Source organism: Pyrus communis, chromosome 11 (assembly GCF_963583255.1).
Source record: "Pyrus communis chromosome 11, drPyrComm1.1, whole genome shotgun sequence".
Taxonomy (NCBI): Eukaryota; Viridiplantae; Streptophyta; class Magnoliopsida; order Rosales; family Rosaceae; genus Pyrus; species Pyrus communis.
This window is the reverse complement of record NC_084813.1, coordinates 10,339,641-10,353,115: the sequence shown is the minus strand read 5'-3', so window position 1 is coordinate 10,353,115 and position 13,475 is coordinate 10,339,641. Positions and strand designations below refer to the sequence as shown.

Sequence of the window (13,475 nt, the reverse complement as noted above, 5' to 3'; positions counted from 1 at the left end):
TCTCATTAATTACAACAGCTAGACCTTCGATGTACACTCGTGGTCTCTTCCAAGTTCAATTTGGAAGGCCTATGCTTTGGTGTGACTCTAGCTCTTGTTCTGAGAAGGATCACCTAATATAAGCAGACGGGTTCCCCAATGAGAAAGGATTGAGACGCTGATGCTGTCTTTTTCTATGGTTTAAACTTTAAAGGAGAATGGTTTGAAAGGCTTGTGGGTTTACGGGAGGGGAAGACAACCGAAATCTAAACACATTATCACTTAACTTAAGATTTCTAAACAAAGAAACAACTCCTTAATCTCTTAACTCTCTCGGAAACGAGAATAACAGTAATTTCCAGTAGGATCATACAACGGTAGCACCAGAGATACCAAAACCAATTCTAACGACAGAATAACGAGACATGAGCAAATCGGAACTTAAAACGAAGAACAGTACCAGACAATCATGTGGTCAAAAGTAAAACATATTAATAAGCATTTCTGAATCTGAACATCATATACTGCGCTCCTAAAGGGTACAAATTAAACATAACCATAATCTAAACCATTAGTTTGGCTACAAAATGTCATAATCCATACTTCAAAAGAAAATAATGCCTCATAAGAAACCAGTAAAAGTCCTCAAACAGAAACCTTACTTCTCGGAAGAGTTCGGCCCCCTCTTCTTCCCAAACCCGACAACTGCAAATCGAACAAAAATCACAATCAGTACCACCCAAATTACCAACATTGGCCTCCCCAAGTCACATGCTTAGAACAAACATTTTTACCCAAAGCTACAGCACAACAATGTCAGGATTAAAAACCAATGTCAAATTTCAACACCCAGAGACTTCAATCGAACTAATTTATCAAATCCAAAGAAATCCAAATCCCAAAAAATCATGAAATAATTAACGTGTGCAAGTGAGACTGATGAGCTTACCCGCCGTGACGAATCTCCTGTTGTACTGCAGCCTCTTGTGCGCGCGGCCTCTGGGCTTTTTCTTCTTGTCTTGCTTGGCCACCTTCGGAGTCTGACCTCTAACCTTCCCGGCACGTGCAAGCGAACCGTGAACCTTGCCTGCAGACCAACTCACCCAGCGTCACAGACCAATCACAAATCGCGAAAATCCATACAAAAAAGGGCAAAAGTAAGATCGGGATCACATACCCATGGCTGACCGTTGATGCTGATGCTGAAGCTACGGCTGCTGCTGCTCTGTGTGTTAAGAGCGCTTCTCTTTGCGAGTTAGGGCTTCGGCAGAGGAGGAGACGTGGCACCATTTAGGGTTAAGGTCGTTCTGTAGCGTGACCGACGTTTCTGAACGACGTCGTATGGTTGAGCAAACTTATTTATTCATTATTATCCTTAGACCATCTCCAATAGTTAAACTAAAAACCAAATTTTTTAGCTCAGAAACAGTTTTTCTGCTCTAAGCGTTCTGGATTAAAATTTTAGCCCGAAATTATTAAAGAATGAACTTAACCTATTTTTTTTCCTTAAATTAAATTTTTTAAAAATTAATATGTAGACTACTGTAAATTAATTTTATGAACATTTTAATCTAAAAATATTTAAATTCCGATAAATATTGAAAAATCACTAAATTTTCCACAAAGCAAGCCTTCAACTTTCACCAATCTTTCAACCCTGTGCTAACTTTCAATTCACCAACCGTTCAACACCAAATTTTCTACATCAAAGTGTGGAATAATAAGTACAATAATTATTGAAAGCATCTAGATTAATAGAAACAATAATTAATAAGACATAAATTTAATAAAGTACATAAACCACATAGGTATTGATAGAGTTTTTGGGTGAATTTTGAGTTAAATAATTTTTTTTAATTATTTCAGTCGTTGGATTTAAATTTGGGCCGTTAGATCTCTTTTTTACTGTTAAATTTGACTATATTCGATCTCAGCTGTTGAATTCAATGTATTTTAAAATAACATATTCTAAAAAAAATAAATTTGAATTTGGACCGTTGGATCAACGGTCCTTAAACCCTAGCCATTGGATGTCAATTATAGTCGTTAGGATGATGATGTTGGTCGACAACCAGCTGATTGTGGGGCCCACCCCTGTCGGGAAAGCATTGCAGGCCTAGTGCATAGGGCACGCACGAGTGTGGGCGGGCCGAGAATGGCCCAAGTTCCAGCGAGTCCACTCGCAGGGGGGATTTTTGGGGGGTGGGATGGGTTGGCATTTGGCTTGGATTGGAGTGGGTTTGGGGGGGAAATAGAGGGGGGGGATTTGGCTTTTAGCCCATTTTTGGAGATGGTCTTAGAGGTCTAATTTAAGTTTAATTATTCATTTTCCCTAAAACAAAAGCACCATATCACTTCAACTGAAAAATCGTCACTAAATCTGATTTGTGCCTCCCATTCAGGGTGTTTTCAATTAGATCACAACCGTTTGATATGGGAAAGTTTTTGTGAGCTCTTATTAAGTAAAATAAGTTATGACGTTTAAATACTCAAAATTACTTTTACCCCTTTGATATCACGTCGATGGAGACTACAAAGATTGACCAATGTGAGAAATGAATATTATTTCTTGAGGAGTAAGTTACGAGTGTTTATCAAAGCTTGAACATATATTTTTTGGATAAAGATAAATGATTACCAAAACAACAAACTTAACACATAAAGAGGCCCAGTTACAACATTAAGCTCAAAACATAGCGGTGGACCCTAAAACCAATCCCAAACAGATCCCAACAACAATATTTGGAGCCTAAAACAACAACTTCTATGGTCGCGGCTAGACTTTTCCAACACCAAAGAAGAGGTAGAAGTCTCGACAGAAGATTTGTAAAGGATGGTTTTGTCGCATTCTACCCGAGCCATCAATAAGCATCATCCTTAAGTGAACAAAGAGGGGGACAACACATGACCCACAAACTAAGGCCATCTCCAACCGGAGGGTCCAGAGGATTAGAGGCCCGAAAATAACCCTAAAACCGTCTCCAACTGAGGGCTAGGCCAAATGGCTCGTGGAATCTGAGAGGGCCCCACGGAATCTGAAAGGGTTGGAAGGCTGGTTGCCAGAAAACTAATTAATCTTGTCGGTTATAACCAACAGGAACTCTTAAAAAGAATTTTGAATCCAATGGCTAGCTGGCGCCAGTTACCGTTGGATTCAAATTTATTATTATTTTTTTTTGTTTTTTTAGGTTTTTTGGGGCTTTTTTTTTTTAAAAAAAAAAAATTCTATTTTTTCCCTATAAATACTTAAACCATTCCTCACAAAATTTTCACCATTCCTACACCATTTCAATTCTCATATTTTCCTTCCTCTTTCAAAAATCTATCCTTCAATTTTTTTAATAATTTTGAAATGGCCTCGTTTGCAATGAAAGGTAGGGTTTGGACTTGAAAAGAAGATGAAGCTCTTTGCAAGGCTTATAGATGAGTGTCGGAAGATAGTGTGAGGGGGAATTGTCAAACAAATGACGGTGTTTGGACTCGTGTGTCCAAAAAATACTTAAAGTTCTATGAAGGCACCACTCTAGTGAATATTCGAAACCACGAGACTTGTTCCTCAAGATGGAAGAAACATCTTCAGCCAAGTTTGAACAAATGGCATCAAGTATTGTTAGCAACCGCAAGTAGACATGAAAGCGGAGCTAATTACTACGACGAAGTAAGTGTTTTCACAATTTATTTTAAATATTTAATTATATTACATTTAATTTCATAAATTAATTTACTTTAATTTTTTTCTAGGTACGCCAAGCGGAGGAATTGTATATGGACAACAGCTCGAAACCCTTTCAATTTCACAGTTGTTGGGAAATTTGTAAAGTGTGTGTGTTATTTGAAGATCCACCACAGAGAGCTCCTACGCCGGTGCTCGGAACTGCATCCTCAGCTGTAGATATGGATGAAGATGGATCTCTAACTATTCAACAAATAAGGGTAGAAAATCCGTCTTTGGGTGAAGGTTCCATACCCAGGGCTATGAGACGAAACAAGGCGCGAAGGTTGAAGGAAAAAGGCAAGGCAAATGATGATTACGCCGCTCAACATGAAGTGGCGGCCTCATTGCGATTATTGGTGGAGCAAAATGCCCTTGAGGTGGAAGAAAGGAAGTATAGGCATGAAGAACGGGCCAAACAAATACAAGAAGAGATGAATGATAAGAATATGAAAAGGAACATTTCAAATTACACTCCAATAAGTGAGACCTATTTTGATAGGAAAAAAAAAAAAAGAAATTATGAGCCGACGGTAGCTGTTTACCTCTAACTATACTCCTACGATGGCGGATGATGAAGATGATGTTGATTATGAATATTAAATTTAAGTTGTTGGAATTTTTAAATTTAAGTTAATGTTGTTTTCGATTTTAATTTGTAGTTTTTAAATTTAATTTGTCGTTTTTAAATTTTAGTTGTAATTTTTAAATATAAGTTGTAGTTTTTAAATTTAAGTTGTTGTAGTTTTTGAATTTAAATAATAAATTATGTTTGGCTCTATGACCCTCGATTGAAGACGGTTTTTTGTAACAGGGCTAAAACAAGCCCTCTAGCCCTTTGACCCTCGTTGGATACAGAGACAAATATGAACCGGTATTGTTCATTAAAATATTAATATTTTTGAGGATTAGAACTAAAACAAAACCTCTGACCAGCGCTCGATTGGAGATGGCCTAACGAACTCGTCACCGCAAACATGAGACCGAAGAAGGGCACTAGCAGCAAACAAAGAGAAGAAAACAGCAAAACCATTAGAATTGCGAGATGTAATATTTGCTTAAGGGAAAGGAGGGTGGCGGGGAAGTAAATGGGAGAAAAGGAAGTAGATTCAGAAAATTGATGGGAATATGGAAATGTTGGGTTGAAAGGCAGGAGCTTCAAAGTTGGTATTGGAGTTTGAAAAGCAGAAAAACCGAAGAAAAGAAGAAATCAACAGTGAAAAGCCGGCGGAGACGCCGACTCTCAAAATGGCAAATAGAAAGAAAGCAAACCAGATATAAGAAGAAGGAAAAAGGAAAGAGCTCTCACAAAGGGAGAGAAAAGATGTCACAAACGAGAGAATTAATTAGTTTGAACATTTTTTAGTTTTAAAATTCTAGTATATTATTCATACAAGTGATGAAATAAAATTCTAGTATATCTTCTGACGAGTTAGAAAGGTCAAAAATTCAAATTGAGACCGGCATAGAGTTTCAACTTCTATACATGTAAATAAGCCTATAATAAAGACTGGTTTGGTATTGTTGTGCTTTGAAAAAAAGTTACTTTTGCTATGTTGTGAGAATAAGCAGCTGTGAAATAAAACAGCAGAGTATTTGGTAAACTTTTTTGTAAAAGTGCTTTTGAAAAAAAAAAAAGCAGTATTATAGTGTTTGGTAAACTTTTATGTAAAACAGATGTGAAAAAAACCGATTTTTCAAAGCTTGGTTTTGCAGCTTCTTGTTTTTGGCTTTTTTTCATCCAAAATTGTGAAAAAAGTTGAAACTGAATGTTTACTAAACACAAAAACAGATTCCAACCTTTTTTTATAGCAATTTTTTTCAGAATGACCTCAGTACCAAACCAGGTCTAATCCTGGTCCATAATCTGCATGGCGAGAGTGGAATACCCAGAATGCCCTCTATCCCCAAACGATAACCGTCGTCTTTCTCTTTCCCTCCGAGACACAGACGGTACCAGCAGCAAGACTATCCCCAGCAAAAATGGTGTACGTGCCGTGTCACGGACTGAGGCACGTCAGCGCCATTCGCCCGTGGCTCCCCACCTTCCGTCGCTCCACCTCCCTGGCTTCTCTCTCCTCCCCTTACACCGAAGACTCGGAGCATGCCCAGCCCAAAAGCGGCGACAAGCCCAACTCGTACTTTCCGAAGCGAGGGCAGACTCTGGAGCTGGTATGCGAGTCTCTGGCTTTCAAAGGGAAAGGTCTATGCAAGGTGGCAGAGACTGGGTTCGTCGTCATGTGCGACCGCGCGCTGCCCGGCGAGCGGTTCGTTGGGAGGGTTACTCGCCGGAAAGGGACCTATGCTGAGGTACGGGTTCTGGGTTCTCTTTGGTTACCGAGAAAATTTTGGGATGGAGTGGGAAAATTGAATCATTGGGTTTTGCTTATGTGATGATTTTGCTGGTATCATTTGGTTCCGAAAATTGATAACGTGAAGTGGTCTTTATCTGTTTGCTGATTTTTGTGGACAAATTGGGGTGAATTCTAGCTTTTAAATCATTTTTTTTTTCCCGAAATTGTTGGGTTAACTTTTGAGACAAATGTGATAGGAGGAGGCATGGAGATGGAGTAGTGAATTAGTCCAGCTTAATGATCTGTTTAAGTAAGTCCTTGTACAAATTGCTAAACCGAATGAAGAAGTAGATCACATGAGACTGCCGAAAGGAATAAAACAAGGGTAAAAGAGATGAGTTGAGGCATTGCTAAGTCTGGAGGTTGTTGTGACCGATGTTGAGGCTTGGACGAGAAAAACAAATGACGTTGCTAGAACTAGAAGTTTCAGCTGTATACAACTTGAGACATTACATGCTACCTGTATTGGTTTTGAATTTTATGTGATTGCCCTTACACAATTCGTAGTCTAGTGCGTGTGATGGAAGCTATCATTCATTTCAAGAACTTTGCAAGACAATAAAAATATCTTTTTCTTGGGTAAAAAATGCAGGTGACAAAGGTTGAGACAATTTCTCCTCCTTGGGACTTTGTGGACGCTCCTTGCGAGTATGCTTCTTACTGTGGAGGATGTAAAACACAAAATTTGATTTATGAGGCGCAAGTCAAAGCTAAGGAGCAGCAAGTTCATGAGTTGATTATAAACTTTGGAAAGTTTTCTCACACAGAACTGGAATCTTTAAGCATCATGAAGCCCATCGTTCCCTGTGAAATCCAGTTTCATTACAGGAATAAGGCTAGTGCATACTGTGAACCTTGTTAAATTTGAATGTTCATTCAGTTTTGGTACATACAATTTCTGTATTACTTTCCTCTTGTTTTTATCACATCAGAAAACAGTTACTCAATTTAGCTAACACAACCTACTTGCTCTTTGTCATTTGACACCTTTTAAGAATCAAAGTATCAAAGTACTCTTCTGGTGTAGTGTATACATATATGCATATTCTTAATTTTACCTGGAAATCCACTGTAAAATAAATTTCTAAGAATCTGTAAATCCTGTGCACTTTGTAATTATTATTTTTTATTTTATCGAGGTGTATTAATGTTAAAAAGTAGTTTTTGATATTTTCTGGCATTTTTGCAGATGGAGTTCTCATTTGGTTCTCAAAAATGGTTACCCAAGGAAAAATTGATGGAGAGACAAGATGGAATTGAGAACTATGCCCTGGGATTGCATGCTCCTGGATTCTTCGATAAGGTTCTGAATGTTGACAAGTGCTTATTGCAAAGTGAGCCGGCGAATATGGTATTTCCTGTGTAATTTTGTTTTCTGAGTTCTTTGTGCTATTAAACACAGAAACTATACATCACCTTTGGATTTGTTCTCACCTTGAGACTCCTTACCTTGCATATACCATTAAACTCAGGATCCCTTTTTCCAGCTCTTTTATATTTTTATATTGTCACTCGACTACTGCATGGTGCCTAAAGTTGGCGTTTAATTATATGAAAAATCACTATTATGAGTTGGTAATGCTCGAGACCTAAATGTTGCACTAGAGCCTATTACCATATCACGTTCATGAGGAGGTTTTGGAAATAATTGCCTTCCCATAACGTAACTCTCAACAATTGGAATTTATGTGATTAATACCTGTAAAAAGATAATGTAGTTTTGTAAGATTTATTCCATTGTATCTTGCTAGCATAATCTTAAAATAGTAATTTGTATGTGGGCACAAGCCCAGAGTAATTCCCAATCAAGGATTCCTTGTCCTGTTTTGTTGTATGTGTTAAAAAGTCTCCACATTGTCAAGCCAGCAGGTTGTAATTTGTAACATTGTCCGTGATGTCACAACTTTTCTTTTTCGTCTACCCTATTGCCAGTTTATTTTAGTAGTGTCAGGAAATTGTACTATTCTGCACCAATGACTTCCATTGCTGATGTGCAGGTTCTTGCTGTAGTCCAAGACTGTTGGAGAGATCCACAATTAGGTCTCTCTCCTTATGACGTTTACTCTCATGTTGGATTTCTTAAGCATCTAATGCTAAGAACTGGAAGGTACTGTGAGCTATATTGATGTCCGTAATTTATTATCCTTATAAATGCACATATGTGAATGTGTGTAAGCAAGCTGTAACTTGTTCTCAACTTGCAAATTATGGTTCCTGTGCAGCTGTGAGTTTGCTCATCCGTAAGCATGTTGTAGTTTTCATACTCACAAAAGAAGCCACAGATATGCATGAATCTACCAACTTATGAATCGTTTTCAATAATTCACTAATAACTTTTCATACGAAGTGGTAGGAAGAAAGTATGGAGAAATAAACTAGAAAATACAAAGATTGAAAAATCAGTGCGGGTTATGAACAGATATTTGTACCTTTGAAACCTTTATGTGGCTTAACGAGATAGTCTGGGAAAATATCAAGTTTTGGAAAATAGTTGGAAATGTTGAACATGCACTGTTTAGTTGTCAACTCAACCCACCGTCATGTAGTCAAACAAGCAAATGAAGAATGGAAATTCTTTATCTCTCTTTGAGTACATATTTTGGAGGCCTAAAATTGTAGATGTCTTACAAGAAGACATAGTTGAAAACTAGTTCAAAAATGAGAAACCAAACAATAAAATATCCCACATAAGTTGTCATGATAGCTTGAGCATTTCTGTAGTTTACTTGTAATTTGTGCACAAATTTGATCATCGTACAGTGATTTGATTATATGTTGTCCCCCGTGAGCTCATGAATCAAATTTTCATAGTAAGCAATGTCTTTGATTGTGTTCCAGGAATGCGGAGACTGGTCTTCCTGAACTTATGGTTAATTTTGTGACCTCATCTAACAAGCCAGAGCTGCTTAAGCCTCTTCTTGAAAAGATATCAGCTATCCCTGAAGTGGTTAGTATGGCCATTTCTATTTTAATTGGTTCCGGAGTATAACCTGAAGAAGTATCTGGAGAAGATTATCATCTACCCCAGCTTCTCAACCTAAACTGAATTAATTGATACACATTTAAATTTTTTGTGTCATTGCATATTTTCTATTGTCGTCTATTGGGTACCCCCACATATTTACTTCTATGGTTGTTTAGCTACAACACCAAATTAGATACCTAGAACATTTGCAGCCTTTCATTTTAGCAATCTCCTAAAAAGCTGTTTCTGACGGTCAAGTTTCCAATTCTAGCTACTTTTTGTTAAAAAGAAAAGAGATAGAAAAATTTAGGTGAAAATGTTGTGCATGTTACTCCTAATTGTGTTTGCATTTGTTCTTACTATTATTTATTTGTTTTCTACTCATCATTTTGTATTAGTTTTGAATTACTTATTTTTATTTATCTCTTAAATCATCTTTTTTTGTGACTGATAGGTAAGTGTCATGAACAATATAAATAGTTCTGTTGGTAACACATCTCTTGGGGAGGTGGAATACAATTTGTATGGAAAATCCAGCATCACGGAGAACTTAAGAGGGCTAACATTTCAAATATCAGCAAACTCATTCTTCCAAACAAATACTCACCAGGCATGTAATGTGACAAAAGTTTAACCCCTTATCCGCCGATGCTTACTTTCAACTCATTTTATCTTTGTAGTTAAATTCTTGAGGTTTTCCTGGTGAATACTAACTGTGAGATTAAATGCTAATTTTTTTAAATGCTTAGGCAGAGGTTTTATATGAACTCATAGAAGATTGTGCTGGTCTCAGAGGAGATGGCTCAGAGATTGTTCTTGACCTGTTTTGTGGAACCGGCACCATTGGGTTGACACTTGCCAGAAGGTAATTCTCGAATTTTCATTTGTTTTACATTTCTTGTTAAAATCTGACGTTGTGGTTGCCTTTTGGTGCAGGGCCAAACATGTTTATGGATATGAAATAATTCCTCAAGCCATTGCAGATGCTTGTCTAAATGCCGAGCTGAATGGCATCCAGAATGCCACATTTGTCCAAGGGGATCTTAACAAAATTGATGAAAGTTTTGGGAAAAATTTTCCTAAGCCCGACATAGTTATTTCAGGTTTTTTTCTTTTCTTGATCCTATAATTCATCTAGCTTCACTAATCTCTTGGACCTAATAATAAGCATTCTGTTCTTAAAATGATTTTGAAGAGTAAGAAATAGGTCTCAGACCCATGAGTGTTTTGGTTATTGGATAACAAATGATTACAAATATTATAGGCTTCTAGTTAAAATTTTGTTTTCAATCCTACTTTTTGGAATCTCTAGTTTTTCTTATTCATATCTTTCTATAGATCAAACAGGCATTTGAGGCAATTTCATTTTGCACAGCACAATGATGTTTTTTTTACCTCTTGGATGTGACCATCTTTTCATAGTAGTGTGAACTTGTGTTCTTGATAAGTGCGTGGATGTTAGACTAATTTTCCGTTTTTAAATCAATTATTTGGCTAAGTGCGTGGATGTTCTTGATAAGTGCAGGAGGAAAAAATGGTTTGGTATGTCTGAATTGTATCGTTAGGTTGAAATATGTCTAACATGGCTTAGATTTCAAAAGTTGATTTTTGTTTAACAGAAGGAAAAAGAAAGGTTAATTGCTGCTTAATTTCATATAACTAACTTTTAATGAGAACGTACATCAGTTTGCCTCTTACCGTGTTTGATGTGTTGAATCATACAGATCCAAACCGTCCAGGAATGCACATGAAGTTGATAAGATATCTTCTAAAGCTTAAGGCGCCACGGATAGTTTATGTATCGTGTAATCCTGCCACATGTGCACGTGATCTTGATTATCTCTGTCATGGTGTGGTATGTGTCTCCTCTTTCACCCTTGTTCATTAAGACTTCATTTGATACTCAGTTGTATGACCCACTGAAAATTTTATGCAGACTGAGAAAGGTATAGAAGGCTGTTATAAGCTAAAGAGCGTACAGCCAGTAGACATGTTCCCTCACACTCCTCATATCGAGTGTGTTTGCCTTTTGGAGCTTCGTTGACCCCCGGCCAGTTTCGGTTGTGATCTTCATGCCAAAGGTTCAGAATTCTCTTTGCCTTGTTCACTTACGGTACATTTGAATGGAACTTTATTTCCGACGGTCCTGTTATTTTAGTGTGCTTTGAAACACCTGCTCGAAATGTTTGTTCCAGGATTTTAAAAGCTTTGCCAGGGAACTGTGGTAACAGTTGTGAAAGGGTTAATTTTTTTGAAGTTCGTCCCACTCGGAGTAAATTACACCCCACCCCACCAAAAATTGGCTCTCTCCACTCCAGCGGCTCCCAAGACAGCCAGTTTCTAACCCGCACACGATCGATGGAAATGAATGAAACATTATAGCCCGCCCCTAGGAAATTGATGGTTCAGCACTTGGTAATGGCGGTGGTGATGGCCGTGGTACCGGTGGTAGTGGAGGTGGTGTTGATCGTGGCGGCGGAAAGTTTTTATATATTTTGTTTTGCTTCTTTGTAAATCTTTTGCTGAAATTTAGGAAGGACAACTATTTAGACGAAATAGTGCAAAACTGTGAAAATAACTTGTGGGATTACATTGTTCAGTTAGGGGATTGAGTCATTTTACTCACTATATTTTTACATCAGGCATGTTTTAATTAATTTTTACACTTATTTACACTTATTTAGAGGATAATTGTTCAGTTAGAGGATAATGCTATTTACACTTATTTTTTTATCTCTCACACACCTTTGTTAATTTTTGACAATTGATCTTTTTCAATTCTTTAGATGTGCCTGACACAAATTGAGAAATGCGTGTGACAAGTAAAATTAGGTGTGTGGATGACACTACCATTTTTTAAACAATAAAACATGTGTTTAAAATAGAATAGTGTTATTCACACATCTATTTTCATCTCTTACACCCTTGTTAATTTTGGGCGTTGATCTTTTTCATTGCAATTTTATACATCGATTAGTTAAACCATTAATTTGACTCTTAAGTGATGACGCGAAAAATATAAAGGCCCACATATTATGATGACGTGACAATGAAAATAATTAAATATTAAAAACAATTTAAGAAAAAAAAACCGTTTCTTCCGATTTTTCTTCTTTCTCGACCCACCTGGCCATAATGGAGCTCAAGCAGAGAATCCTCACCTCCCTATCGTAACTCTCCAGCCCTGAGACACGTATGAAATCGCCTGCTCGCATTGATCTCTGCTTCCCACCCCGATTTCACATCCACCTCTTTGACCAAAATCATTGCCCACATTGAGATGGGTGTCGACCTCGTCGGCACCGTCAATCATGAGATCAAGAACAGGATGCGAATCGAGGTCCCGCAACGAAATTCCAAGAGACGGGAGAGTTGTTGTGGAGGGAGAGGTGGGTGAGGTTAGGCATGTTGTGCTGGTCTCTTCAGCTCCCTTCGCGTTTTGTCGACTCGCAGAACCGAAACAACCGATTCCGAGACGTTTCATCGGCGAGCTTGTTGCGGAGAATTCGACTGCAGCATGACTCGGCTGAGTCCTGCCCCGTTATCCTGCACCTAGGCACGTTTCTTCCAACGACGCTCAGTTAGGCTCGTTTTCGGAGAAAAACAAAGTTCAGGTGCCGAGTTTCGTTTAGTTTATCACCTAATAGCGTGTCAAAGTTGTGGTGGTGATGCTCTTTGGCTCTGGCTCTCTCTTATGCGGACCGTATCGTGATGTCGGTGGCGATTATGCCATTATCTTCTGGGCTTTCTGGGATTTTGGGATGGTGGCTGAAACTAAATGAGGCCTAAAGAGAATTTCAGGGAGAAAGTGAAGAATTTTGGTAATGACAAGTTAAGATTTTTTTGTCTGCTTATAGAATGGAGAAGTTAAATTTGAGAAGCTTAAGACCCCAGATCAAAATCTTGGGCAGTCTTGATAATGAGAATTTCTACAATACTTTCTTTGATTGTTGAAATTGGTACCAGACGGAATATCCTGCAAATAAAAATTTAACTTTGCACAGTAAACTAGCCAAATGAGCTGGTCAACTAGTTACAAGTTAGTCAGTGATAGAAAGTGTAGAAGCAAGAACAAATCTTGGTTGATCAATACGACCAACTACTCAGAGTTTGCCTAGATCAGTTTCACAACACCAAATCCTAAACTTGAACACATTTACATATCAGTTCATTATGCAAACAACAGTGACAAAGCAATTATGAATTAAAGTATGTTGGATTGACTAGTTAAACTTATCAGTTAACTAAGTATAGATTCGTCAGTTAACCAAACACAAATCTATGAACCAAACTTAGTTCACTACAAGTTATCCTAGTCAATAAAAATTTACTTCATAGCTCATAATATGTAGTGTAAATATAGTCACAAACACATATCAACTAACAACTCATAGAATGCATGAAATGTATCCTAGTAAATAAGATATGTAAACAAGTTTAAGCGCAATAAGTTTTAGGCCGAAAA

General features: G+C 37.6%; 2 protein-coding genes across 2 annotated transcripts; one reads left to right on the top strand and one right to left on the bottom strand.

The window, feature by feature from the left end:
- Window positions 1-451: 451 nt before the first annotated feature.
- Window positions 452-1,296, bottom strand: LOC137708663 (small ribosomal subunit protein eS30z/eS30y/eS30x). The gene is made up of 3 exons (XM_068447785.1): window positions 1,157-1,296; window positions 929-1,066; window positions 452-684 (listed from the first exon to the last, which is right to left on the bottom strand). Exons 1-3 carry the CDS (start codon window positions 1,158-1,160, stop codon window positions 638-640), a joined length of 189 nt encoding a protein of 62 aa, XP_068303886.1. The 5' UTR covers window positions 1,161-1,296; the 3' UTR covers window positions 452-637.
- A 4,269-nt stretch (window positions 1,297-5,565) lies between these two features.
- Window positions 5,566-11,795, top strand: LOC137708361 (uncharacterized). The gene is made up of 11 exons (XM_068447417.1): window positions 5,566-6,001; window positions 6,638-6,880; window positions 7,235-7,396; window positions 8,043-8,152; window positions 8,884-8,992; window positions 9,465-9,620; window positions 9,760-9,875; window positions 9,947-10,113; window positions 10,735-10,865; window positions 10,947-11,091; window positions 11,206-11,795. The coding sequence occupies exons 1-10, from the start codon at window positions 5,675-5,677 to the stop codon at window positions 11,052-11,054; spliced, it is 1,629 nt and encodes a 542-aa protein (XP_068303518.1). The 5' UTR covers window positions 5,566-5,674; the 3' UTR covers window positions 11,055-11,091; window positions 11,206-11,795.
- The last annotated feature ends 1,680 nt before the right edge of the window (window positions 11,796-13,475 follow it).